At 64.4% G+C, this 27,439-nt stretch overlaps 2 protein-coding genes across 9 annotated transcripts; both read right to left on the bottom strand.

The window, feature by feature from the left end:
- Positions 1-321: 321 nt before the first annotated feature.
- Positions 322-8,495, bottom strand: LOC141732266 (complement C1q tumor necrosis factor-related protein 5-like). Of its 6 annotated transcripts, XM_074560980.1 has the most exons (12): positions 8,310-8,495; positions 7,765-7,935; positions 7,441-7,684; positions 7,218-7,348; positions 6,936-7,061; positions 6,713-6,789; positions 6,425-6,573; positions 6,101-6,231; positions 5,476-5,610; positions 5,194-5,321; positions 4,745-5,127; positions 3,057-3,225 (listed from the first exon to the last, which is right to left on the bottom strand). In XM_074560980.1, the coding sequence occupies exons 1-11, from the start codon at positions 8,362-8,364 to the stop codon at positions 4,903-4,905; spliced, it is 1,572 nt and encodes a 523-aa protein (XP_074417081.1). In that variant the 5' UTR covers positions 8,365-8,495; the 3' UTR covers positions 3,057-3,225; positions 4,745-4,902. The 6 variants fall into 6 exon arrangements, with proteins under 6 accessions (XP_074417084.1, XP_074417085.1, XP_074417081.1 ...); XM_074560979.1 differs by having other exon boundaries at positions 4,745-5,321; XM_074560981.1 differs by lacking the exons at positions 3,057-3,225; positions 4,745-5,127; positions 6,101-6,231.
- Positions 8,496-9,887: 1,392 nt separating this feature from the next.
- On the bottom strand, positions 9,888-26,791 carry USP2 (ubiquitin specific peptidase 2). Of its 3 annotated transcripts, XM_074560977.1 has the most exons (14): positions 26,503-26,791; positions 23,358-23,505; positions 21,535-22,307; positions 13,874-13,924; positions 13,458-13,581; positions 13,021-13,132; positions 12,830-12,940; positions 12,600-12,664; positions 12,403-12,506; positions 12,249-12,329; positions 12,016-12,094; positions 11,797-11,904; positions 11,445-11,565; positions 9,888-11,327 (listed from the first exon to the last, which is right to left on the bottom strand). In XM_074560977.1, exons 3-14 carry the CDS (start codon positions 22,264-22,266, stop codon positions 11,240-11,242), a joined length of 1,776 nt encoding a protein of 591 aa, XP_074417078.1. In that variant the 5' UTR covers positions 22,267-22,307; positions 23,358-23,505; positions 26,503-26,791; the 3' UTR covers positions 9,888-11,239. The 3 variants fall into 3 exon arrangements, with proteins under 3 accessions (XP_074417078.1, XP_074417077.1, XP_074417079.1); XM_074560976.1 differs by lacking the exon at positions 23,358-23,505 and having other exon boundaries at positions 26,503-26,790; XM_074560978.1 differs by lacking the exons at positions 21,535-22,307; positions 23,358-23,505; positions 26,503-26,791 and adding an exon at positions 16,586-21,528.
- Between the last annotated feature and the right edge of the window lie 648 nt (positions 26,792-27,439).

Below are 27,439 nucleotides of genomic sequence, written 5' to 3'. Positions count from 1 at the left end.
GTGGGGGAGCTCCTCCGTCCCCGCTCCCCTCCCGAGCCTTGTGGGGGGGCGCACGGGGGACTGTCGCAGCGGTGTGTCCCCTCGCCGATGCCTCCATCTAGTGGCTCCCGCCGGCCCTGCTGCGGGAGGGGGGGCGACCGTCTCCTCCCGTCCCCTCCCGTCCCCTGTCGCTACCCCTCGCTGCCCCCGCGTGTCCCCAGCACCCACGCAGCCCTGCCCGCCGGAGCAGCCTCCCCGGAGGGGTGCCAGCCCCGCAGCGAGCCCGGCGGGTCCCCGAGCAGCACGGCAGGCCGTCCGGGCGCACACGCAGCAGGCACACGCGTGGCTGAGGAGCCCTTTATTGAGGGTGACGGGGGAAGGGAAGGCGCCGGGGCGGCCGGAGGGCAGGGAGCGGGGGTGACTGCTAGCCCTGGGGCGTGCCAGGACGGCGGCGGGACGGGCCCCTTGCCGTGCCAGCGGCCGGACAGCCTGGGCTCGCTCTGCGTGCGGGGAGAAGCTGGCAGCACGGGCCGGGGCACCGTGCCCGTGCCGGCGGGGCTATGTTGCGTGCCGAGGCGGCTATGGCGAGTAACATATGACAACGAGGTTATTGCGGCTCCCCAGCCCGGGCGTCTTCCCCCAGAGCTGGGTGCACGAGATAATACTTAGCTCTTACACAGCGCTGCTGAAGGGATGCTCACCGCCACCCCCGGGGCGGCGGAAGGGCTGCAATCCTGCCCTGCACTGAGCAGCAGCAGCGGAGTGGGGCAGGGGTCCCGGTGTTCTGGCTCCCACGCAGCAGGACCCCAGCATTGCCCTCCCCAGGGCGCTGGTGGCTGGGAAGGGGCATATGCCCTGGCCCCAGCCGCAGCCGAGGGCGCGCTCAGGCGAAGACGGCAGAGTTTTGCCAGTAGGAATAGACGAGGAAGCCGGTGAAGGTGCTGTCCGTCTTGACGCTGGCGTAGAAGCCGATGTAGTCCCCCACGCCCACCTGCACCCACACCTCGTCCTCGGGCTCCAGGCGGACCAGGGCCCCCCCTGAGAGCGAGGTGGGCTTGGGCCAGTTCCCGTAGTACTGGAAGAAGGAGGCAATGGACTGCCCGTTCTTCATGATGTCGAACTGGAGGCTGGCACGGTAGACGGTGGCGTGGACGGCAAAGTAGTAGAGGCCAGGCACCTCGCAGGTGAACTTGCCTGTGGCAGGGTCGTAGTGGCCCTGCTCATTGATGAGCACCACGTCGAAGCGGATGGGCTGGTCGGCCAGCGGCGGGCTGCGTGACTCAGACCGCTTGGCGCTGAAGGCTGAGCGGGGAGCTACCGCACACTCGCCCTGCGCCCCCTTCTCACCATGCATGCCATCCACACCGGGGCTGCCCACCTCCCCGCGGGGACCAGGCGCTCCTGGGGCAAGGCAGGAGAGGGACAGGGTTACCTCTAAGCCACTGCCACCGGCACAGCCCCCTGCGATCCAAGATCCCCCAATCCCCTGCCCAGCCCCAATCCCACCAGGGTTACATGCATCCCACAAGATGTAGGTGGTGAATACCCGCTGTGGCCAGTTCTCTGCCTGGGGAAGCAGCACAAGAAGGGAGGACTAAGTGCACATGATAAGTGGGCACAGTGGCAACAGAGCATTGGAGAAACCCCAGCGCGGGAGCCAGGGTGGGGAAGATGCAACCATATATTCCCAGGACAGCTTGGTAGGGTAGGGATGGTAGGGATGGCAGTGAGGATGGGGAGGAATGCAGCTTTTCCAGTGATGGGGAGCTGCTGGCTGTTGCAGGAGCACAGGGTCACCACAGGCAGGACTGGAGGGGCAGTGGTGGCATGAAAGGGGCACTTTTGCAGGATTCACTCTCAGTTTGGCAATCGGGGGCTGTGCTAGCATCCAGGACTCACCCTCTGGCATGAGGGCATTCCCCACAGGGCAGAGCAGGTCCCCCTCCCCAGTTGGGATGTCTCCTTTCTTACCAGGAGGGCCCATCTCGCCCTTCTCCCCTGGCATCCCCATCGCCCCGTCACGGCCATCTCGTCCATCTCTGCCTGGCAGACCCTGGCCCCCATGCAGGCCTGGGGTCCCCGGAATACCCGGCTGCCCTGAGCACAGCCCAGGGATCTTGTTGTCTTCGATCTGCAAGGAGCTGGTGATGAGCCCGAAGAGGAGGAGGAGGAAGAGCTGCTTCATCTCGTCTGCCGTGGAGGGGCTGGAAGGGGGCAAAGAGGGGTAATGGCTCTGGGGACCTCAGTGTAGAGGGCTGGGAAACAGCCTCGCAGTGCCTGACAGGGAGTGAGTGCTAGGGGGCGGTGGGGGACTGTTCCTCCCTTCTTTCCCCCTTGCCTTTTTGGCTGCTCCCCATGGCAAGGCCTGACCGCTGGCCGCACCTGCCGCAGCATCCCAATCACCGGCTGTGCCACGGCACTGTCCCACAGCACACGGGATGGCTCGTGGGGGTCCTGGGGCCAGGGAGCTGCGGAGGGAGCTGCGGGAGGCGGTAGCTCCGCCCGTGCGGCTGGGGACTGTTTGGGATGGGAGCTGCCGCATTGGCGGCATGGCTGGCTGTGGGTGTGCATGGGGGGCACTGTTGGGGTGTCAGCTGGAGGGCAGCGGGTGAGCTGCGAGCCATGCGTGGGGTGGGGCTGTTGCATCCGGGCGGTGCGTGGCAGGGCAGCAGCTCGGGGAGCGTGGGGCCGCGTCGTGGCCCAGCCCTTGGCAGCACCCCTGCTGCCGGCAGCTCTGCTCCACACCCGGCCGGCTGTCTGGGGCACGGCTGTCTGGGGCTGCAGCATCCCTGGACCACCCTGGTGCCGGGGACCACCCTGCTGCCCTGGCTGCCGCGAGTCCTTCCCACACCAGCGCAGCCAGAGCAGAGCCCTGTGGCCAGCGCTGGCCCCCTCCCCATGGCCTTGCCCAGGGAAAGCTGATCTCTTCCCCCTCCTGGACGCGATGGCTGCAACAAAGAGGAAAAGGAGGAGAAAAGTGTCTCTCCTCCGCCCAGGCGCCGGAGCCAGGACCCCATCGAGTCCCAGCTCCCCCCTGCGCGGGGTGGACGGAGCTGGGTAGCCCCACTCACCTCGATCCCGCAGCTCCTGCCCCTCGCTGCTCTCCGGCGTGGAAGGGCTGCGGCTCTTCCTGGCCACTTCGCTCTGACGAAGGCCCTAGGAAAGGCAGCCTCTCCACCCCCCCCCTCCTCCTCACGTCTCTCCTCCCAAACTCCAAAGGAAATCAAGGGCCTTGGGAGCCAAAAGCTACAAGACAAGGGGAAAAAGAAAAATAATCCCATGGTGTCAGAAGTCCTGTAAGCAGGGGGAAGGGAGAGCAAGAGAAACAGTCTGGCAAACGGAGGGGAGGCATGGGATGCAAACCGTCTCGGCTGAACATGTCTGGGCACCCAGTCAGCAGGATGGAGGGAAGGGAAATGAGAGAAAGCAGGCAGCAGAGTGAAAGTGGAACAAGAGAAAGGCCAAGGGAGGGAAACCCAGCAGAGGCAGGCAGGGTTGGAGTGGGAGAAGGAAGAGGGAGCCCTCGGGGTATGCGGGTGCCCTGACTGGCAGACTTGGGGCAGCTGAGGCAAGGCAGACTGGCAGTGCCAGCCCTGGGAGCACCCATGGGGAGCTGCAGGAGCCAGCCGGGGGCTGCTGCCATAGGGCCCGGAGGCAACGTGTGGGGCTGAGCGGGCAGGGACCTGCCAGGCAGCAGCGGGCAGGTGGGAGCGCAGGCAGAGCAGCACTGTGTCCATGCCAGGGAGCAGGGCTAGCCCTAGGGGATCACGGGACACGCTGCAAAGCTGGGACCATGCCGTGCTTTCGAAGGCACTCTGAGCTTGCCTTTAAGTTGTTCCAGCACTGAGTACGTCCAAGGGACATCGTCAGATGCTGAGTGGTGGCACGGTGGCTGGGGGGAGTCCCCATGCCCTACAGCCAGCTTGCAGCAGCTGGGACATGCAGCGAGTGAAGGAGCTGGGTGATCTCAAGCCCCCTGAGCAGGGGTGGCTGTGCGGGAACAGCAGTGCTGGGCTGGCTGCAAGGGCAGAGTGGTGCTGACCCGAGCGCGTCCTGCTCCCAGTAACCCCAGTCGGGCAGGGGACTTTCCCACGCGCCCAGGACGGGTGAGGGCAGTGGGAAGCATGCTGGCATTGCTGGCTTTCTATTCCCAGTGCCAGTGCCCACAGCAGTGTGGGTGACATTGCTGGCTGAGCCCTCCTGCCCTGGATGCCCTGGAGCCAGGCTGGGTGCTGGCAGGGAGCCCCATGACTCCTCTCTCCCAAGGTGTGAAGGGGCTGTTGGTTTTGGCCAGCAGGGAGATGGTTTGTGGCCACAGGGTGTTGCCAGGCCTGTGGCCATCAGGATGGCCTGAAGCCAGCATGGCCAGCTCAGCCAGCAGGGCCACAGTCCTTGCTGGGACAGGATCCCCTCCCTGAACCATGGGGCCACCAGCCTGACCCCCTCTGAGACCCATCCATCTCCCTGGGGCTCTACAAGCCCATTGAGGGCACAGCCAGCAGCCCAAATCCCCCCTGCAGCCAAGCAGTCTCACCTGTGCCCCTCCATTCCTGCTCAGTCCCCCCACCCCAGCCCTGGCTCTCTCCCGTGGCCCCATGCCTCAGTTTCCCCTGGGACCTGTCAGGACCCACACACACAGGCCCTCCCCAAATGAGCCACCTGCTCCATCGGGTTTGTCAGCTGCTCGCGCTGTTTATTCTGCTGGTTTTGTGGCTGTGTGACATGGGCAGCCCTGGGCTCTTCTTCAGTCTGCAGCCTGGCTCACCTCGTCCCAGCCTTGCTCCGTCTGGGGAGCAAGTCCCTTCCTCTGCTTGGCTAGCAGCTGCCTGCGGGCTGCGGGAAAGCGGCTGAGGGCTCTGGACGTTTGGGGCAGGGGAGTGGCTCTGAGCAGGCTGCTTCACCCCCTGCTCTTCTCCTGCCAGGTCAGGGCTGGAAGCACTCTACGGGGTCGTTGGAGTCAGGCAGGATGTTGCAGTTGATGGGCCAGAGGATGCCGAGGAGGCCGAGGGACTGCTGGCACCGCAGCTCGGCAGCCAAGCACACGGCTCGGCAGGGCTGCAGGACACCACCATCCGGGGTGCACTTGGGCACGAAGAGGCTGCAGATGAGGAGGCGGAGGTGCTGGTAGCAGGCGAGCTCCATCAGTGTCTGTGGGAGAGTGGCAGTGAGCATGGCACGGTGTGGTGTGGTGCGGGCAGCCCCCAGCCAGCTCACCTGGTAGTCCTGCAGCACCTCAGCGGCTCCCTCCTGGTCGGGGATGGCCAGCCAGATGTTGGGGAAGGAGGTGTCATTGTAGCCCAGCCCCAGGCACATCTCCACTTCCACAGGCTCACAGACAGACCCTGCCACAAGGCAAGGTGCTTCATGTCTTATAGCGGCAGTGATGCCTGCCAGGTGTGCCTCGGGCAGATGTTAGCCATGGGGCAGCTTCCAGCATATCTCCCAGGCCAGGTGGGCTCAGGGGATGCTGAGGGGTGCACCTGGGGTGACACTCACCAAAGGCTGGGTAAGAGACCCCAGTGCAGTTCAGCTCGTCGGTGCCGTCGGGGCAGTCGTGCCAGCCATCACACACGGACTCCAGCGCCCGGCACTCACCATTTCCACAGGAGAACTCCGCAGGGCTGCAGGTCTCTGTAAGATGAGAGTGGCCAGCACAGCAGGGCATGGGCTTGGGCATGGGCTCAGACAGAGAGCTGGCTTCCCTGCTGGGAGTCAGCCTGTTCCCACGCTGGTCACCCCTGTCTCTGCTCCCCTTGGTCACTGGCCAGGGAACAGCCAGGTGAGTGGTTGCACTGCCACCTGGCAGCCACGGTGGATAGGTGACCATCGCTGGCCCAGCTTAGGGGGATCCCAAATTCCCTGGGTTATTTGGGGGCAGCCCTCAGGTGATGGATTGTGCCTCTGTGCAGGTGAGCCCTTCCAGGCCACATCCCCAGGGCTAGGATCTATAGGGTAATTCAGGTAAGAAGGGACTCCAGGGGTCCCTTCTGCTCCAAGCAGGGTCAGCTGTGGGATGAGAGCATTTTTTTCCAGGGCTTTACCCAGTCTGGCCTTGAAAAGCCCCAAGGATGGTGACTGCACCGCCCCGCTGGGCAGCCTGTGCCCCTGCCTGGCTACCTACTCTCTGTGGCATTGCGGGCTTGGTAGGTAGCGAAGAACCCATCGTCAGCTACTCCCTCATCCGCCACAAAGAGGATGGTCATGACATGGCGTGAGGAGGTCAGGATGGGTGGCAGCTGGTGGCCGCAGAACCTGCCAGGGTCATAGGGCGAGGGATGAGGTCAGGGTGGCCAGCGGGGCTGACCAACACCTCCCCAAACCCTGTCCTCTGGTGGCTCCTCCTCACCAGCCTGGCCTGTGCCTCGGTTTCCTCAGCTGAGCCACAGGAGCCTGGTGCACCCAGAGTGGTGCAGCAGGGCAGGAGATACCAGAGGTGTGCCTGTACCTGCCCATGAGGCTGGCGGCCCCCGTGCCTGCGCTGTCATGCACCTCCACGAAGTCGAAGCTGCAGTCCTCGTGCGACTCCAGGCTGAAGTTGTGGAAGTGCAGGTCGATGACGTGGCCCACGGGCACCGAGATCTGCCAGAGGCACAGCTGCAGGGCAGGGGGCAGCTGGTGACACGGTTGAAGCCAGGCAGGGGCATCCCCAGCTCTCCCCATCGGGAGGATGCCTTCCTCCCTGCCTGCCCTCACCCTCCTCCTGCCTCCATCCCGCTGGCACCTCTTCTCTCACCTGCTGGTGCGGGTATGGCTGAGGATGGCTTGGGGTGGAGAAGTGCCCCTCCAAGGCGGTCAGTGGCCCCCCGCACTCTGGAGAGACACACACACACAGAGCTTTACCCCTGCCCCTCTCCCTTCACACCATCCCCCCAGTGCCCTGCCTCCTGCTGCCCATCACCATGCCCTCTGGCTGGCTGCCGTGGAGGCTGCGGGCTGCAGGCGGGGGGCTGGCCCACCTTTGTGTTTCAGGCTGCAGTTGGCCTCATCACTCTTGTCCGTGCAGTCGTGGAAGCCATCGCAGATGAAGCCCAGGTGGAGGCAGAGCCCCTGGTCACACAAGTGCTCATCCCAGGCACAGCTCTCTGCAGTGCAGACAGAGACAGCCAGGCTGGCAGTGGCGTCCCACTGGGCACCCTCCCCTGCCCCAGTGCCCCAGGCGTTATGGGAGACCCCCTGGTGGTACCCACTGCTTGCTCAGAACGAGGAGTCCTGGCAGTGCCGGGGACAGGGGAACTCACTCTCACTGGGAGCCACGGCGCGGTAGCGGGCGCTGAAGCCTGGGGCGCCCACGCTGCTGTCAGAGACGAAGATGACGCGCAGGTAGTTGGAGTTGCTGTTGAAGGTCGGGGGGGCCACGTTGCCACAAAACCTGGGGGCACAACAAGGAGTGAGACTGTGTGCCCCCAGAGATGCTGCCTTCTCCCCATGCACTCCCACACTCCCTGGGTGTGGGGGCCCTACCTGGTTGGGCCCCCCCGATACGGGGCAGGATCCATGCTGCCAGCCCCGGGCTCCTCGTAGAGCTCCACACGGTCAAAGAGGCAGGAGGCAGTGCCCTCCACGCTGAACGTCTCCATCTTCAGCTGGATGGTGAGGCCAGGGCCCACCTCGATGTGCCAGATGCAGAGTGCGTCAGGCGGGTAGGGGCCAGGGTAGTTGGGAGAGCTGAAGGAGCCCTCGGAGCCCCGCAGGGTCCCGCCGCAGGCTGCATGGGGCAACAGTGTGGGCATGAGCTAGTGCTGCATGGCACCACTGTCCCAGCACACTGCCCCACGCAGGACTTACCTGGTGCTGGCGGTGCTGGTGTGCCAGCTGTGGGTAGCCAGCTCTGGGTTGGGGTGGCAGCTGTTTTGGGGGCTGGGGGGTCCCTTCGGGTGGGTGCTGCAGTGGTGGAAGTGGTGCCACGGGCGGGCAGGGCTGAAGCTGGGGCACCGGGTGACTGTGGGGACGTCAGCTCTGTGCCCAGGGAAGAGCAGGGACAGCTCAGCCCCAGCAGGGAGAAAGGGCTGCAGTCCAGGGTAGGGGCTTAGGAAGCCCACCCAGGCCCATGTCCTGTGCTCCCACCCTACCCCACACGTGTGCAGGTCCCAGGGGATCCCACAGAGCTCTCATAGGGCCCAGTGACCTTGCCACATCCCAGGGAGGCGGAGATCCCCTTTGCTCGTGTGCATGGGGGCACTCTCTCCCCATGACGGGCAGGCCCTGGGAGGTCCTGTGTAGGATGGATGCCCTCACTGTGCTCCTCTCCCCCTCCGAGACGGTTCTGTGTCCCACCCGCCACAGTGACAGCCACGGCCCGGACCCCCAGCCCTCCCTGCTCAGGCACTCACGGTGGATGACGATGCCCAGCAGGAGGGCGATGAGGAAGAGGAGGACGGCACTCATCAGAGCCACACACAGCCAGGTGAACTTGCAGTCGGCACGGTAGCGCCAGCCTGCCTGGCCCCAGAGCTGCCCACCTGTGAGAGGGCAAGGAAAGCGGGCAGAGCCGGGGTGCTGCTAGCCATGTCCCCACACTGACACCTCCCCGCATGGCTGGCTGAGCCCTGTCTGGGCATGTCCTGGCCTCTTGTCCCCAGGGTGCTAGTGGGTCCCCTAAATGGCCCCAGAGCCCTGTGGGGAGCCTGCCCCACCACCCCACTCCCAGACCCATGGCTGCTCCTGGTGGCCCGGTGGACAGGGACATGCGTACAAACCCCCAGGTGGGTACCGAGGCCATCCCGGGGCGAAGCAGGGCTGGTCCCATCCTCCTCTGGTGGGCATTTGGCGTTTGGCATTGCCTGGGGCTCCTCGCCCTCGAAGACAGGGTTGCAGAACTCGGTCTGCAGGAGAGCAAGCGCGGGTGGCACCATGGGGAGCATGCTGTGGGGACCCACAGATGGCCAGGCAGGGACCCTCCAGCCAGGACCCCACCCTGAGCCCTACCTTGCTGTTGTCCAGAGCCTCAGGGCAAAGCGTGATTTCGGTGAAGTCTTTCATGGCGGCGGGCGATTCCCAGTGCAGCCTGGCTAAGAGCCTCCCCCGCGTGCTCTGCCCCCTGGCACAGCCGCCTGCCCCACCAACCGCTCCTCCCCAGCTTCCCCCATCAGCCCCGGGGCGGTGTGGGGACCCCCGCTCCACGCACCGGGGAAGAGGCAGTGGCAGCGCAGACTGTGCCTACACCTGCCACCCCAGCACCAGACCCCGCGGAGCCCCGAGGGCCATGCCCACCTTGCCACAAGTGCAGGGAGCCCCAGGAGGCCAGCAGCCCTAGTCCCCTCTGCAGGCCCCTTCCCCCTCGCCCCGTTAATCCAGCTCAGCTGAGGATGCCGAGGTCAGGCTCTGGCACGGAGAACCAGCGTCTTAAAGGGGAAGGTGTGCTCGCACCCACCCCGCTGGGAGCCTGTCCCACCGGGGACCCTGCTTTCGGGTGAACGGAGCGGGTGCTTGTTTGCCTGCTGCCTCTGGCCACCCCGCTGCACAGGGCGGCACCGAAGGGGCTGTGTCGGGGAGCCCAGGCTGAATGTGTCCCTCCTTCCCTTGCATCTCGCAGGCGCTGGGCGCGCCTGAGCCCCACTGCCTGAATTCCCGCTGCCCCTTAATGCCTCGGTGCCCGTCTCCGTCCCTAAGCAGGAGAGAAAGGGGCCATTGTTCAGGGGCTTTGGAGGAAGAGCGTGGGCACTGGGAGCTCCGCGGGACTGGAGGAGGCGGAAAGGCTCCCTCTGCCCCTGGGATGAGAGGCACTGTCGCCTGCACCCACATCTCCCTTGCTCCAGGCACAGAGTGCTCCTGGACCTCTGGAGCCACACATGGGCAGGCTGCTCCAGCACCAGTGGTGTTACAGTCCTGCTTCATGCCGGTGTCCCTCCCACTGCTGGAGGCACAGCCCTTCGCCTGCCCACCCAGAGACAAGCACATGTACACAGCACTCTGTTCAAGCTAAAATTTATTCCTGCACGAGTCTCCCTTGTACGAGACACTTCCCGCCCATCTTGCTTACACAGTAAACAAGCCATCTGCCAAGCAGCAATGCTGCCCCAGTCCGGTACCTGCCGCGGGCAGCCCCTCCATCCTGGCCTGCCCTCCCCCAGGCCCCACCGGGATGCCCCGGGCTGGGCGGGATGCTCATGGCGTGAGAGCCTGTGCCCGCAGGGCCAGTGAGGGCGAAGCAGGACGAGTTACTGGGTTGGACGTAGCTGCCTTGCGGGCTGGGATTGTGCTGGGTCGGGCCCATGTCTCCTCCCGCTGCACCTCAGGCAAGGCAGGATGGGTAGGAGAATAAATTAGAGAAAAGGCTAAAAAGGCCACTGGCGTTTGCTAGCCGGAGGACATAGCAGCAGGGCGGGTGGGGACACGCATCCCCGGGCACCCAGGGGGGCTCCTGATCACAGGGAGAAGAAAGCCCCAATTGCAGATGGTCTTGGAAAGCCACTGTCCTCACCTCCCTCTCCTCCGCAGGATGGACATTCCTGTGCAACTCCAATGGCCTCCCACTCCCCTAAATGGTTTAAGGCACCGTCGTATGAGGAGGCAGGTAAAAACCTACCCAAAGCATCCCCCGGCCCAAGTGCCTGGAGAGCCAGGAAGCGGCGGGGTGCTCCAGGTTGAGCGAAGTCCACTATAAATACATATAAATTCCACAAAATATTTTCCTCCCTCCTGTCCGTGAGTCTAGACCTGAACTCAGGCTGCTTTGAGGAGTGTGCATGGGGCAGCTGGTGGGGATGTGCTGCCTGAAACGGGACGGAGGCAACTGAAGGGCCAGTGTCCTGTGCCAGGAGGTTTGGAAGTGCTTCAGGAGGCCAGGAACAGTTCATGAATCCTCTGGGATGGCCAAAAAGAAAGGGAGTGCCAAGAGGCCAGGAGGGATGCAGGATGCTCTCCTGGATCCCCAGCTCTGGGTGCTCCCCCATGGGAGCAGAGGTCCTGGCCGAGTCAATGGGGCAGGTGGCCCCATGCCTGCAGAGTCCCTTGCTCAGTAGTTTTATTACACACCAACAAAAACAAAAAATAAAAGAAAGAAACTAAAACGTACCCCAAGGTAAAAACCAAACGCCAGTGACCAGGAGGTGCCTCAGCTGCCTGAGTGGGCTGCCCTCCTCAGTTCAGAGCTGGGGTGTCCTTGCCTGGGGTCTGCTCCTGGCTGCCTCCAGCCTCCTGCTGCAGCCACCTCGAGGGCTCTCCTCTTCACCTCCCTCTTGCACCTGGGGGACAAATGGCCAAAGCCTGGAGGGGCCAGCTCTGAGGGGTGGCGCAGGGGTCCCCAGGGAGGCAGGGCTGGCTACATGCGGGAGGACGGGCTGGCCAGCTCGTAGAAGAGCAGGTAGGCATCGCTGCTGCGGATGTGGCTGGATGACATCGGGGTAACACTGTGGAGAAGGGGAGATGTGCTGTGAGCAATGGGGATGAGGCACTGGGATGCCCTGGGCAGGGCGTCCCTGCTCGCCCTGACCCCGCAGCCACCCCTGTCCCCCGTGCAGCCTCACCGGGAGTCATTGAAACTGTGCCACTCGCTGGAGATGGGGCTCTTGCAGTAGGCAGTGTAGTGTCCCCCCATGGTGGTGCCCGAGTGGTTGGAGACGGCATAGAGGTTGTAAATAGCGTGGTCTGTGGGGAGCAAGGGCAGTGCTCAGCCATGCCGGCTGCTGCCCCTCTGCCCCACAACATGCCAGCACAGAGCTGGGGCCGCGAGGGACTGGCACACTGGATGTCTGCGGCTCCCACCCCCCGTGCCTCTTCCCCTGCCACCGCAGCCTGCAGCACCCTGGGGGGCATGAAGGACCCAGCCAGGAGCTGCCAGGAACCCAGGGCTGGAGCCATGCAGGGCCTGGCACTCACTGCAGCTCTGCGAGGCAAACTCCCGGAGGTCCAGGTCCTTCAGCTGGAAGTTGACGAAGGTGGTGAGCTTGCTCGTTCGTATCCTGGCCTCTGAGAAGCGCTTCAGGTCTAGAGGGGCATGTCAAGGAGCCGAGGGACAAAGAGGAGCCCATGAGGAACCACCTGCCCTGCCCCCCCCCCCAAGTGTCCCCTAGCCTTGTCCCTCTGCCTGACGGATACGAAGCACCAGGATCTTGGGGAACTTCTGGATGCTGAATTTCTTTGTGCACCTCGTCCTGGTTTTGCAGCGACAACATGTCTGTGGGAGACAAAGAGCATGAGCAGGAGGGTTAGGGCAGAGGCCAGCCCCACCAGGCACCAAGCCCACAGTGCTGGCAACAAGGGCATGAAGGGAAAGGAGCACAGCCTGCACCAAGGCAAGCCCGCTTGTCCCTGTGCCCCACGCCCTGTACCGGTTTCTCATCCCCATCCAGCACATCTTCTTTGGTGAAGAGCCGTAGGCAGTCCATGAGGGTCACCTCCCCGTAGCCTTTCTGTGGAAGCACACAGCGGGTCAGGGACAGGGTGTGTGGGGCAGGGGGCTGGGGGTCGGCAGGGACACCTTACCTTGGGGATGGGCAGAGACAGGTCCCAGAAGGGGTCGAAGGCTGTGGAGCAGTAGCCACACTCGCTGCAGGTCAGCGAACTCTTCAGCTGCCCAACGAAGAGGTCTGGTGGGGATGGGACAAAACAGGGTGAGACCCCCAGTTCCCAGACCCACTCCCAGCCCATCCCTGCCCTCTTCTCCTCATGGCCCTGCTCACCACTAATGCGGCTGTCCTCCCTCTCCTGGTACCTCCTCCACATCTGGCGGCTCTTCTCATCGTCACTGCAAGGGATGGGGAGACAGAGCGGTACTGAGTGTGGCCTGGGGGACACCGGCCCCTGCGACCCAGCCCAGAGGGACTCGTGAGGTCACTGTCCCTGGGCCAGGCTTGCAGGCAGCGAGCTTGTCTGTGGGGATGTCCATTGCTCCGCGCCAGCCGGCACTTACGGGAGGTGGTCCAGGGTGTCCGTGCTAGCCCGTGGCCGCACCAGCACACGGTTCACCTCGCTGTGCAGCCCGTCAAGGAGGAACCGCAGGAACTCCTGCGCATCCTGCTGGCTGCAAGACATGGGGCGTGGACAGTGAGCCGCGGCAGGGGCTCAGCTTCCCCCTGCCACCCCTGCACCAACACCCCTTACTTGTAGCCGACGAAGCGGGGAGCGTATCTCTGGATCTGTGTCTTGAACTCGGAGGGGCTCACACTATCGTTGGGGGACGAGGTCCAGAGCAGCTGTATCAACTTTGCAAACTCTGTGGGCAGAGAGGCCGGTCAGTGGCACAGCTGGCCCTGGCTAGTCCTGGTGGCATGGCATAACCATGCCCTTCAGGGGAGAGCTCAGCACCCCGCTCCGGGGTCCCCGTGGCTGGCCCCATCCCCTCTGGAGAGGGGACCCTATCCTCCCACTGGCTGGGCAACCACAGCACCTGCCCCAGCAAGGCCAGGGAGAAGCACCGACCTCTGGGTGGGGGTCCCCCAGGACACAAGGTGGCCCAGGGCAGCGAGGATGCACTGCAGGGGCGGGAGGCAGGGTAGCCCCGCAAGGTGTGGAGCCAGGGGCCGGTACCTGACAGTTACCTGTCATGAGTGCGGTGCGCATGCGGCTGTTGTTGTTGAGGTCCCGCAGGTACTGGTTCTGCAGGCAGTAATCCCGCAGCTCCTTGGTGTTGCTCAGGCACTGCAGGATGGAGTTCATGAAGCACTGGGGGAGGCAGAAGAGAAAACCATGGCAACGGGAGGCAGAGAGAGGCAGGCGGTGGCAGGGGGACACCTGGGGCGGGTGGGCAGAGGATGAGGATGAAGCAGTGCAGAGCACGGGAACTCCTTCCTCTGCCAGCAATGTCAGCAGTGGGGTGAAGGGAGCTGCTGAGGTGAGAGTGTGGGTGCTGGGGGCGAGGCGAAGGGACAGGGCTCCCCACTGCCCCACGGATGTGCCCTCAGAAGAGAATGGGTGAGCTGGGGCTGCACAGCCGGGTTCCTGGGTAAGCACTCACCGTATTGCCAAGGTTTCGCAAGCCGGTCAGTCCCTGCACTGCCTTGGAGCTCTGCAGAGAGAGGGAACAGGGCTGAGACAGTGCCCAGCACAGGCTGGCTATGCCTGTGGGCAGACCAAGGAGGCCATGGTGCCACGGGCATCCATGTGGAGCATACCCTCAAGTGCGAGCAGAGGCAGCTGCTCTCTGCATGGGTTGTATGCAGGACTGTGGCTGAGGATCCGGTGGGAAGCCACTACTGGCCTGCCCCGTCCTGCTTGCCCGACTGCTGCTGCTCGGCTCCCTGGCCCGCGACAATGGGCAGGGCTCAAAGTCCTCCCTGCCTGGCAGCACTGCTGCCCCATGCTCTGGGCTGCAGGCCAGGCCAGCCCCCCCTGCTGCCTCCCCTTGCGAGCCCTGTACCCCGTGAAGCTGGGGGGTGGCAGTGCCCCATGCCTGCCCCACAGGTGCAGGAGGTGCATGGTGCCCTGCCACTGCCCGCCTTGTCCATGCTGGGTATCCCCTCCAGGACACCTTGCACAAATGCAGCCCAGGCTTTGGCATGGCCATTTAGCAGGATAAAGTCCACCCAGGAAAGAGCAAGCCCAGCCCTGCAGCAGTCAGCCCAGGGGACGGGGCTGCGTGCCCAGAAGTGCCCTCCCAACCGCTCGGTGGCCTGGCTGTGCTGCGCCTGTGCCATGGGGCTCTTCCAGGTCCCCTGGTATTTCCTGAGCTGGGCAAGTTCATGCCAGGCAGAGATGGGCATGGGTAGCTGGGTGCTGGGGCCAGGAGGCATCACGGCTCTGTGCTGGAGAGACCGAGAGCACGGAGGTGTCTGGGAGGCCACGGGGTCGCCCACCCTTCTCCCAGCATGGGGGACTAGGTGGTGGTAGAGAGAAGTGGTGGGACCCCAGGGGTCCTGCTCCCAGCCCTGCACACGAGCCTGGCACAGAGGGTAGTGGTGGGGCAAACCTCCCCAGAGCCATGCCCAGAGCAGAGTTGGGGTCTGACAGGGCTTGGGGGTCATGCTGCTGGTCATGCGCCCCCAACCTGGCCGGGTTTTAAGGATCCTCAGGCAAACGCCCCAGCTGCCCAACCCAGGCGTGAGGAGGGGGAGGAGGAGAGGAGGGGAGGGGGCCCAGCAGATCCGAAATAGCAGCAGCTGGTGTGTGTGTGGGAGGTGCTGAGCACCCAGCCCTGACAGCAGCCCAAAATAACCCAGATCCAGTTACACGTGCTCCTTAGCGACGGTGCAGGCATCACCCACCGCAGGGGAGACCAGCACCAGTGGGGACTTGGCCACACTGTACAGGCGCACGTGGCTCTACCAGACCAACCGGGTACCCTGTGTGCCATGCAAGTGCCCCCTCAGTGCCCAGCGCACAGCGGTGTCCCCCACCCTGGCCAGCCACAGCGCTCAGTGCTGGGGGGTGGCTGTGCAAAAGTGCCAGGCTACCCCACTGCTTATCCCTGGGCAAGGACCCCCAGGCTGGGGGGCAGGCTCTGCTGGGCAAGGGGTGCCAGCAGGCTGTGGCAGGTCAGTGCCACACCGTGGCTGGAGGGGGTGGCCTGGCTCTGGTGCCTGAGCAGATGGGGCCGAGCAGGCAGCAGGAGAGGTGGGTCTGTGTCCCAACAGCCTACACCCCTTGAAGGCGCTGACCCCAAGCTTGCTGCTCATGTCCCCGTGCCTATTGCAGGGAAGGTCACAGTGCCAGGGGAGGTAGCAGCAATGCCTGGGAGCTACCCCAATGTGCTCCAGCCATCCCCACCAGGATGGTGCTCGTCCAGTTGCCCTGGTTGGGCAGCTCCCACCATGTGCCAGGAGGGACCGAGTGTCCCATCAATGTGGGTGAAAACCTCCCCACAGACCTGATATTTGCCCACTACTTGGACAGGCCAGAACTTGGGCTGCCCTGCCAGGGGCTGGAGCAACACCAGGGGAGGGCTGGGGCTGGCATGGGAGGCCCACCAAGTGCTCCCATACTGTAGCACAAGCCTGCGTGCCCCAAGGTCTTATTTCCCCCCCGGTTTTCCCTCCCCTGGGTGACTCAACTCCAGCTAATCCCCATTGCCCGTCCAGGGCTTTATCTAGGACACGGCGCTGCTCAGAGGCGGCGAAGGAGAGCTGGCTCACACGGTGGCAGCTGGGGAGTCCCCGAGGCTGCACTGCAGGAGGGGGACAGGGGACAGGGGATGGGGACAGAGGACAAGATCCGCACTGTCCTGTCCTGTCCACGTCCACATGCCAAGTGCCCGGCAGCAGGAGAGCGGGAGCAGCCAGAATTACATAAGTGCCCAGACCCTGCCCTCCCCTGCCGCTGCTGTCCCTGCAGGGGGAGACCTGCCCGGCACTGTGGCTCCGAGGACAGCCAAGCTCAGTCCGGTGGCACTGTCAAGGGGCTAGCATGGCCAGGAGCCCCTTCCTTGCAGTGGGTAGGCTGGGGCACGGGAACTTGACCAAGGTCACCACAGGGGCAGGGCTGGGAGAGGGACCCGGGCATCCTGACACGTGCTTTCACCTGCTCCCTGCCCCTCCTGCAGGACACTGGGGCACCCCGGCCGCCTGGCCAGCCAGGACGGGCACCCACCCCCGGGCACCCCCCCCTCCGGCAAGGGAGATGCCACAGGGTACCCCGTGCTCCCCGGTGAGGGCAGGGGCTGCCCGCTCCCCGCGCCCCCTTCTCTGACCCCAAGCCGGAGGGCAGGGGCTGCGGGCAGCCACGGGGCTCGTACCTTGGTCTTGTTGAGGACGAGCCCGACGAAGGTGGAGACCAGCAGGGACCCTGGCATGGAGGCGCGGGGACGCAGGTCCTTGTGAAGGTCGGGGAGCGCGGGGGGCTCCTCGGGCAGCGTCACCGTGTAGGAGTCCCTCATGATGGCCCTCGCGGGCACGGCGAGACGGCAGGGCCGGCCGCGCGGAGGGGGGTGCCAGGGGGTGCCGGGCGGGCACCCCTCGCCCCGGGCCAGCGGGGGGCTGGGGCAGGGGGGCACGGCGGTGCTCAGGCGTGCGGTGCCGGAGCCGGTGCCGGAGCCGGTGCCGGCTCTGGGGCTGACGGCACCTGAGCGGCTCTGACATCAAATGGGTGGAGAGGCGGCAGCCGGGCTCCGTGACGGCCGGCCCCCGCCGCACCGCGTGGTACAGCCCCGCGGCAGCCAAGGGGGACCGCGAGGGGCGGCCGCCACCGGGGACCGCGGGACCGGCGCCGCGACCCCTGCCCCGGGGACGCCGGGGGAGGACGCGGGCGGCCCTCTCCGCCGCCCCGCAGCCCGGCCCCCGGCATCGCACCGGCACCGCGGGGGCGATAGGGCGCTCAGTGCCAGGCGGAAGCGGGAGGAGCGACTGCTCGCCCAGGCGACTGCTCGCCCAGCGCTTCCCCGCGCTCCCGGGGACCGGGGATGATGGGACCGGGTCCCGGCCTCGGGCACGCTGTGCTGCCAGCACGGCACTGGCCCGAGAGCTCAGCAAACGCTTGGCAGAGAGCGGGGTCTGCTCCAGCCGGGCGTCACTCGCCAAAACCGGCTGCGTAAACTGGGGCAGCCCCGCAGCATGTGGGTGCAGGGCCTGTACACAGAGAGGAGCTGAAGGGTGTCTGAGAGGGTGGCGGTGCTTTGGGGCGTGTGCCTTTCCTGCAGGGCCAATGTCAGGCTCCCAGGCGATGCTGTTTTGGGGGAACTGTGCAACAACACACACCCCTCTTTGGGGGTCGCATTAGCACCAAGCTCAGAGAGTATTTCAGTGCCTTGCTTCCTTCGTTGGGGAAAAAATGCCCCCAGATCCTGTGTGGAGCAAAGACCCCATCTGGCGTCTCCCCTCTGAGTGCTGGGTAAACTGAGGCACAGAGTAGGCAGGGCTCTGGCTCCTTTCCTGCAGCAAGGGCAGATGCAGAGGCTGGCAGGGAGCCCAGGTGTCCTGCGTCCCAGTCCTGCGTCTCCCTCTGCCTCACCCCTCTGACCGCAGCAGGGTGAGCGGTGGAGCCTTGCAACTGCTGTGCGTGCCCAGGTGTCTTACCCATCCGCTCAGGGAAATTTCCATGGGCAACCAAGGCAGGGAGTGCAGTTGGGCTGCTCCGAGGACAGCCAGAGCCTCCAGCCTCACCGAGGGGGCTGGAGGCACGGAGCAGAGGCTCCTTTCCTCCCACTCCAGCCCCCACCAGTACACCCCCGGCCAGAGCCAGTGGCTGCTGTTTGATTCCTAATCGCTGCAGATGCAGCCTCCCCTGTCCGCAGCATGAGCTCGGCACAGCCAGTGGAGGGGCTGACTGGGGGGGGAGGGAGGGAGACTATTTTTGGCACCAGCAAAAATATCTGAGGAGGCATCTTGCAGCGTTATTCATCTGCAGGGCCAGGGCTTTTTGCATCACAACAGGATGCTTGTCATAATCCCTGCTTGCGTGTGCGCGCATGTGTATATATATACACACCCTGTGGTGTGTACACCATACACACACAGGGACGCAGCGTGCACACAGGGGTGCGCACCCCAATGGCCTCACGCAGATGGCGTGGGTACGCCTACAACGCGCTCTCACAGCCCCTGCAGGTTGCATCCTGGGCCCTGGGGCCATGGCACAGCTCCCCAGTGCCTGTACCGCTGTACCAGTGCCGCACATGCCAGCCAGGGCTCCCGCCACCCTGCCCTGCAGCCTGGTGGGTGGCCTGGGGGCAGGATTTGCCCCAGCGCACAGCCTGCCCCAAGCGCTGTGCAGGGTGCTGGGGCAGCACTCTCCCCAGGGGTGCACCGTGCTGGCAGAGCCGGTTCCATGGCAAGAGGACCGGTGTTCAGCTATGTCCCGTGCTGAACCTCGTGCCCTGGAGACATCAGGCATCCTGGGCCAAGGACCAAATTCCCCTCTAGCCAAAGCAGCACGTGGGCTCTCGGCAAGGCTGGAACAGGAGAGAGAAGGGGAGCTCCGGTGGGATGGCATCACTCAGAACCAGGTCCCTGCCCTCAGCTGTCCCCTCTGCAGCGGTGACCTTCTGCCATGGGCAGAGGTTGCCACAGGCCCCATTGGCACTGTGAAGGCAGGCAGGGCCAGGACTGGCTGCAGGCCAGAGACGTCAGCTGCTCAGGATGGGACTGTGGAGACCTGCTGGCGATTTTGTGGGTGGCTCTGGCCTTCTGACCCTATGTTCACCCAGGGCGGTTAATGGGGCGGCACAGCTCCGGTCCTGCCCCCCACCAGTCTGCCCTTCCTGGGAGACAGCATGGCCCTGCATGGAGCCGGCAGTTCAGTGGGCACGGCCACTCGCTGCAGCTGCACACGCCTCCCTTTGCCCTGCGGGACAGTAAACTGAGGTGATGGTATGGAGAGGAACAAATGTGGGCACCCTTGCCTCCTGGCTGCAGACTCCTCTGGATGGTGGTTTGTGTGGTGCAGAGGCAGGAGGCGGCGGGGGAGGAAGAAGGGAGGAGGCACTGAGCCAGCGCCGCCATGCCCTGGCTTTGGCTGGAGCGGGTGCTGCTGGCACTGCCCTCGGGGCTGGGTAATGGGGCAGAACCGATGGCAGCGCCAGGGCTGCAACATGCGCTTGTTTCCTGCACCTGGCATGACCACAGGCACCCAAGTCTGTTTTATGATCGGTACATTTGCTTCCCAGCTTGGGAATGGGAGGAAAAAAAGCACAGGAGTGGAAAATAGCAGTGCCCATCAAAGCACCAAGGAAACCTAAGCCAGTGTCACCTATCCAGCCTCCCCACCTTCCCTGACAGGGGTGCCTGCTCCAGCACACTGTGTCAGCTGCCAAGCCCTGCTCACCTTTGCCACCCATCAGCCCTGGCTGGAAAGTCCTCATCTGCATTCACATGCAGACCACAAGGCTGTGGTCTGGGAGTAGTGCAGCCCTTCCTGCCTCATGGCCATCCCATGGCAGCAGGCTGGCACCTACATCGAAGGGGTGTGTGGGCACCTGGAGTGAGCACCCCTGCCCTAGCAGTGGTGGCGAGGGCTTTAGTGAGTGCTTGTGGCTGGTGGCGGCTGCTGGGTCCACCCTCGGTGCCCCCCACCAGGGCCTGTCATGGGAGGAGGGGGCAGGAATTCCCTTCCACAGCACTGCTCCTCCTCTCACCCTGGGGGCCAGGGACCAGGCAGGTTGGGCACAGGGGGACCCACACCAGGGAAAGATACTGCTGGCGCTGCAAGTGGTGCAGCTGGTTCTGGGGGGGAAGGCACTGGGGAGGGGGCAGACAAGATGCTGAAGGCAGGCTGTGATGCTGCACCCCCTCCATTCCCCCTGCTCCCAAGCCTGCGGGCCCAGGTGGGTGTTTAAAACCTGGATGAGTGCCAGGGAAAGGGAATACGGGAGCCAGCCCTGCCAGGAATGGGATGGGAGGCTCTGGAGGGACAAGGGGGAGACCTTTCCCACCGACCCCCAGTTACCAGCATGTGGCGGGCAGGAGTGGTTGCCTCTCCTCCGTATCCAATGCCTCCGGCTGTGCCTCACTAGCCCAAGGGCATGGGCCAGACCTCCAGGCTGCTCCCACAGCCCTCTTCCTCAGCCCTTGGGCACAGGGAGGGATGTGGGGACACTGGATGGAAAGGGAAAGAGCTTCCTCTGCAGCTTGCAGGAAAGCAGAAAAGAATCCCCCGGCCCTTCCCAGTTTAGCAGGTGATGGTGGGTCAGAGCCGCAGGGAAGGAAAGGGCAGGTCAGACCCTGTGCTGGGGCAGATCAGCCTCCACCATGGGTGAATGAAGGCTGACTGGAAAGAGAGCGGGAGACGAGGCAGGCAAAGCCTGACCAGATCTTGGAAGGAAACCTGAGTGGAAAATTACCAGGCTGCTCCCCTGCGTGCCCGAACCAGGCTGCGTTTGTGATGCCTGCTCCCAGCCTGGGCTGAGGCTCTGGGGATGGTGCAGCACTGATTGATACCTGGGGCACCGAGTGCCTGCCACCTCGTGTGATGCTGTACAGAGCAGCCACTGCCACGGAGAAACTGCTGCCTCCTTGGCTGCCATGGCCCATGCTGGGGGCTGGGGCACAGGGCCCCAAGATGGCAGCAATAGATTGTGCCAGGGATCAGGCATCACAGGGCACCAGTAAAAAGCCTGACTGGCAGCTGGGTACCAAGTCACCATGCCAGAGCCAGCACCAGCCAAACCAGCCTTCCCAGCTGGGTGTCTCCGGCCGGGTGAGTACCCGGCCTGGGCATGCCACCTTCTCCAGCTGGGACGAGGCAGGAGGAAACCGTCTTCTGCCCCATGCTGGGCTGGGGCTGGGAGGGAGCAGAGGGCAGGGGCTGTGGGCACAGTCCCACAGGTGTGGGGACACGGTGCACGGTGTGCTCCCATTGCAGGTTTGCACGCATGGGGCTCTGAGTTTGCCTGCATGTGCCATCACACATGCAGAAAGGCGCAGCGCACACACTCCTGACAGAACATGGGCACCCTTAGCTGCAAGGCACCGATGGGGAGCCCCGCGAGCTCTGCTCCCAGCAGTGCACAGCCCCTCAGGGGACACTCGCCTGCCTGCCCAGCCAGCTGCGCCAGCAAGGGCAGCTTAAAGGGTCAGTGGCAGCCCTGCCTGGCACAGATGCAGAAACAGAGGGACGAAGCAACGCACCAAGATTCCCAGGGAGACCGCGCAAGGTGCCTCTTGGGCTCCCCAGCTCAGCACAAGTGGGCATGGACCACATGCTCCACCACAGCACGGCTTTGTCCCCCACCCCCCAGCAAGGACCACGTACCGTGGGGTCCCGAGCAGGCATGTCGCAGTAGCCGTCATTCCTCTCGCAGGGCTGGCTGTCACAGCGGGTGCCCGAGGGTGGCAGGGCAGAGCCGAGGGTTCCCTGTGAGGGGCTGAGGGGGCCCGTGTGGAGGCTGCCATGGCTGCTTTTCCTCCCATAGCTCTCCAGGTAGTTGCGGACGTAGTCGGAGCGCACGGTAGCCTGGTAGAGTCCCTGCAGGGCGCCGAGCTCCTGGTGGCTCCGGGTGGTGCTGAGGGGGCCAGCGGTGGGTGTGTAGACACTGTCTGAGGCGTGCAGCCCCGAAAACTCCCGTGCCAGGTCTGAGTGACTGGTGGATTTGCGACGGCTGAGAGGTGCTGTGGTGGGTAAGTAGCTCGGGGGGCTGCTGGGGGACCCTGCGAAGGTGTAGCATGCACCCCCGCTCAGCCCGCTGCCGGGTGGCCGGGGCTGGGTGCGGATGTACGTGGGGCTCAGGCGGATGTTGGAATTGGGGTACAGGGGCAGCTGGCTGCTGTCATAGCCACTGGTTGGGGACAGCCCCGTGTGGTGGTACCGGGGGGAAGGCAGGTAGCTGCTTTTGAAGCCGATTTTGCTGCTGTCTGCATAGGATGTGGCCAAGGTGGATCCATAGGAGGTGTAGGAGCTGTAGCCACTGGGCACCTTGCTGTAGGTGGTCTCAGCGTAGCGGGTTGAGTCGACGTACCGCTTCAGGGTGGAGGAGATCTGGGACATGCTGGAGGCTGGGGCTCAGCGGGCTCTCCCGGAGGCATCGACTGCAAGAGAAGAGGTCAGGGGTCAGTTTCCATGGGCCATCATCAGCACAACGGGGTGCCCACCACCAGCACGCACCCAGTAGCTTGCTGGCTTCTGGCTCACCTGGAGACCCTGGGAGAGGTGGACAGGCAACAGCCGGAACCCAGGGGGTGAAGGGTGCAGGGGGGTCTGTGGGGTGCAGTGTAGCCATGGCTCCTGCCATCTGCCAGCCCTCCTGGAGAGCCTGGGACAGCAGGGCTCAGCTGGCACTGCCACCTGTTTGCCTTCGTACCGTAGAAGGGAGCCCCGGGGCACAGCCAGAGGCACCCAGCATTCCAGCACCCACAGTCACCGAAGCCAAGGGACAGGAGCAGTCCTTGTCCAGATGGGAGTCGGTTGCCTGGTCACAGTCATGATGCTTAGGCTCAACTCTGGCTGAGATAGGCAGGTGGGACAGATGGATCCAACCAGCCCAGCACCTTCCCCTGGTTATTGAGAGTGAGCACCAGGGCTTGGCAGGGGTCTGGCATTTTCAGCTGGATGCTATAAGGTCAGGAAGTCAGTGCAGAAGTCCTTGCCATCCATCCCTTCTCCCCACTTGGTGCCTGGCACCAGGCAGTGGGTGAAGACCTCGGTGCAGCCATGACCACCCACAGGCCCTAGAGGACTGCGGGGACAGCCAGGGATCCCCTCATTGCAGGCCACCCAAGCAGCCTGCCTGTCTCCCTGCCACGGCTGTGCCCTGCTAGTCTCCCATCAGTAATTCAAGCCGATGCGAGTCCTCCCAGTGCAGCGGCTGCTGTGCCCCCACCAGCAGGGCAGAGCCAGCCCATAGGGGTGGGTGGGCAGCCCAGCACTCGGTCCCCACAGGGAGCTGGTGGCTTCTGCCCCATGGGCAGGAGAGGGGGACAGGGACAGAGACGCCCAGAGCACAGAGGAGCCTGGCTGGAGCTGAGACAGAGCAGCACGGCAGCCAGCAACCTCCAGCACCTGCAAACACGGTCTGTCCGGAGCCGGAGGAAAGTTTGCTCTTGGTACACACGCTGGTGGACTGATGGCTGGTCCCCTACCTGTCCTGAGGCTGTGGCTGGCACTGGGGGGGCAGGACCCCAGCTGGGCTCCTCTGTCCTGGCGTTGCTGGCGCTCAGCTCCCTAGGCGCCTGGCGTCCCTTCCCTGGCAGGACAGTGGCTCTTGTGGCTCTGAGAGTCTCCAGTCACCTGGGAGATGACCCTGATTCAGAAGCTTTTCCCAGCCCAGCTGGGGCGGGCTCTGGCCCAGCTCCAAGCTGGGAGGTGACGGAGATGGTGTCTGGCCCAGCCCTCACGCAGCCCCAGCAGCACGCAGGGTGCATCCAGGCTTGGGGATGGGCACTGGACGCCTGGCAAAAGGACCCAATAGGCATGCCCGCCCCTAGTGGGACCCCCTGCCTGGGGGAACTGGCAGCACTCCTCTGCAAGTGTCACCCCAGGGACGGGAGCCACCCCAAGCCTCCCTGCCATGGCCACAGCGTGTGTGCCCTGCTTTTTCCATGGCAGGCAGCCAAAAGCGATCCCCATGAAACCGGAGTGATGGGAGGGTGCCATGCATGGCGAGGATGAGACCCCTTGACTCCACAGACCCTGGGGCAAGGGGTGAGGTGGCTGCAGTGTCAGCTCCCCCAGCCACCCCTGCCCATGTAAGCCTGGCATGGAAATGCCCCAGGACCGCTTGTAGGAGATAGTGGTAAGAAGCGCCATCCAGCTACTATGGCCTCCTGGCCAGCAGCCCGGTTTTCTGGCCAGCCGTCTGCATCCCAGTTGCTGTTGTTATTGCCCAGGGAACAACCATCCCGCAGTGGAGAGGAAACTATTTACAAGCAAGAGCAAGGTGGAGCACACAGACCTGTTTGGGAACAGGGGCTGAGGGGTGAATAATCTGCTCCCAGGCAAGGACTCCACAAAACACCTGGCTCTTCCCAGCCAGGCTGCGGCTGCCCTTGCCAGCACTGGGGGGGCCCCGGAGTGGTTCTGCCAGCCAGAATCTGACATGCACAGTGGGGAATTTTGCTCGGAGGGACATGGGACCCCAGCCAAGGGATTGGCTTCACCCACGGGTGTCAGAGTGAGAGCAATGGAGCCCCTTGGCTCCCAGGGAGCCCATGCCTGGCTGCCTGCCTTGCTGGGACACGGAGCAGCCTGGCACAGGGACCCTCTCTGGGCTGCCCCTGCTCCCCATCCCTCTAGGCAGCAGAGACGGTCAGGCCTCAGGACAGTGCTGGGACAGACCAATGCCATCACCCACTGCCAGCGGTGCCTGTGCTCTCTGACACCACCCTGGTGCCATCATCCACTGCCAGTGGTGCCCATGCCCTCCCACTGTGCTGTGCCACCACCAGCACGAGCAGCAGCTCCTTGTGGATGTGAGCAGGGCACCGCTGCCCCTGGGAGAGCCACCGGCTTGGGAACGGGAAGGCAGCAGGTGCTTTCTGGCAGCAGAACAGATCTCCACAGGGCAGGGGGAACCTGCCCGGGACACAGCAGCTAACCCCTTGGTGTCGCAGGAAGAGAGGTCTTACCATGGAGGACTGCCACATCTGCTAGGAGTGCCTGCGCTGCGGAGTCCCCATGTCACACCAGAGCAGACCCCAGGACTGCGGAGAGCAGAGTGTGCCAGGAGCCAGGGGAGCTGAGGGGGTGTGAGAAAACCCCGGTTCCTCCCATCGCTTCCTGGCCTGCCTGGCCCCTCCCTACCTGTAATAGTGCTGAGCTTTCCTGCCGCCTGGCAAAGCCCTGGGGCTGGCATGGCTGAGTCAGGCCTCCTGCACTCTCATCATCCTCTCGGGGTGTGAGGGGAGGCTGAGGCACCGGAATGTCCGGTCCTCCATCACGTGCCCAGGCAGCAGCCAGCCCCAGGGACCTGGGAGCCGGGGCACTGTGGGGCTGCTTGGGCTGCCGGGGCGTCCTGCCCCAGCCTCCAGCTCCGGCAGCCTTCCTGATGGGAAGCTCAGCCCAAAGCTGGGAGGCAAACCCTTTGCCCTGGAGGCAGAGGAGCAGAGACCCTGCTCCTTCTCCAGCCGCTCACCTCTGCCGGAGCCCTCCTGCCCATGGCCCCGTGGCAGCTGTCCCCCTTGGTGGCCGTGGAGCCCCAGGGCAGGCTCAGCTTACACAGCACTGGCTCAGTCCAAGGTGTTACGGCACAGCTGCTTCTCGCTTACGCAGGCTTGGAGCTGTGTCCCCTGTCCCCTGAGACACAATGTCCCAGCCCGGAGGTTACATGGGAGCTCACAGCCCACCGCAATGGCGCAGGCAGAGGGGGGACCCTGTGTGAAGCACGTTGCTTGCTCCAGCCTGCAGGTGGTCTGGGGCAGAGGGGCTCTGTGTCCGGCAGTGCCGGAGGGGTGGGACAGCTTCCTGCCTGTCCCCCGAGGGGGATGAGGCAAGGAATCCCTCTGGGTATCTGCATTTCCCTCTAGGAAGTGTGGCCCCGAGCACCCCTGGGGGGAACGTGCTGCAAGGCATTTCCTCCCTGCAAGGGGCCAGTCACCCAAGGCGTGCCCTCTGTCAGCAGATGGAGACCCCAGTGTTCCGGGGCGATGCCGGCAGCACTTCTTCAGAACTCGGGGAGAAGTGGTCCCGGCTCCAGTGCTGCCTCCCCACCGCTCGCACACCCCAAAGCGATGGGACCTGCCCAAGGTCACACATGCAGCAGGGGCCAGCCTGGCCAGGGCCCTTCCACTACCAGCCACTGAGCCAGAGAACCGTCCAAACTCACGCCACATGTGCTGGTCAGGAGTCATCACCCTGGACTCGCTCTGTGCTGCTGACACATACCCACCTGGCTGCAGAACCTGCTACTTGCTGCTCCCAAGCCACCCCCCAGGCAGTAAAACCCCAAACCCAGGGGGAACCTTGACATAAGACCAGGGGTATGTTATTGCTTTGAGGTCTGCGGGCAGAAAAAAAGAAGGGACCCTGGGGAAGTGCCTCGGCACATGGCTCTGCCCATGCTGGGGGACAAGGAGGGTGCCGGGGAGTGTGGCTGGCTGTCAGAAAGCCGCCAAGTTTTCACGCATGAACTCTGAACCTGCTCTCCGGAGAACAGAGACTGCAAACCTATCCCCAGTGGTTTTACACAGCTGAAGGAAAAGGGGGGGCAGTTTTGCCAGCTCCTCTAAGTCTCTGATGCCGCAGCCCCCTCCCCAGGGCTGGCATCCCCACGGCACCCCCTCCACTCACCTGCATGCGTGTCGGCAGGGTGGGTGGCCGGTGGCTGGTCAGGGGCGCGAGGCTGGCATGGCAGGGGGCAAGTGGCCGGTCATGGGGTGATGCCCGCGGGGCTGAGTGCAGAGACACGATCCTGCCTCCTCAGGGCGCTTCCCCTGGGACCGAAGGAGAGTGAGCGATGCGGAGGGGCCGGCAGCACCCGAACCCTTTGGAGGGGACAGGCCACCCCAAGGCTCAGCTCCTCCACCCTGCAGAGAGCGGACGCAATGGCCGGAGGGGGCTGAGCCAGAGGGATGTGAGGCCGCGTAAAAACACCACTGCAGAAATTCACGGCTCAGGTTACCAGCTAGATAAATATAGTGTCTTTATCTGACCTCACAGGGCACCGAAATGCTCCTCTCGCATTCCAGCTTCAGGGAAGCTTAAAGGGAACGTGAGCCTGAGGAGGCTGGTGACCCATAGCAAGGGGGAACTGGGAGGGGAGGCTGCGGAGGCAGCGGGGAGCTGTGGGAATGAAGAAGGATGACTGAGGGTAAGTGTGGGGAAGGGAGAGATTTGGGGAGGGAGATGGAGGTCCATGAAGGAAAGGATGGATGGAGCGTTGCAAGAAGGAGTGGGTTGGGACACAACTTGGTGTGGGGGTCAGGGAGGCAGAGAGAGGGGATGCCCGTGGCTGCCAGTAAGGCCTGGAGCAGAGCATCAAGGCAAGGGGAGGAGGTGGTCTGGGTTTTGCCCGCCTTGGGGCAAGCTGTAGGGGGAAGAGCCCCCTAAGCCTGCAGCAAAGGTGGGCATGGGGCAGCCAGCGTGGCGGTGCAGGCACAGGAGCACCCACCCCTCATGGCTCCATGGGGATACTGGGGCACCCATCCAGCACTGCTTCCCGACGCCTGACCCGCCCAGGGCGGCACGGCCTCGCGGTGCGTCGGCACCTGGGCGGCCGTGACTCAGC

This window comes from Larus michahellis, chromosome 17, assembly GCF_964199755.1.
Source record: "Larus michahellis chromosome 17, bLarMic1.1, whole genome shotgun sequence".
In the NCBI taxonomy this organism is placed as follows: Eukaryota; Metazoa; Chordata; class Aves; order Charadriiformes; family Laridae; genus Larus; species Larus michahellis.
This window is presented reverse-complemented; position numbering and strand designations above follow the sequence as displayed.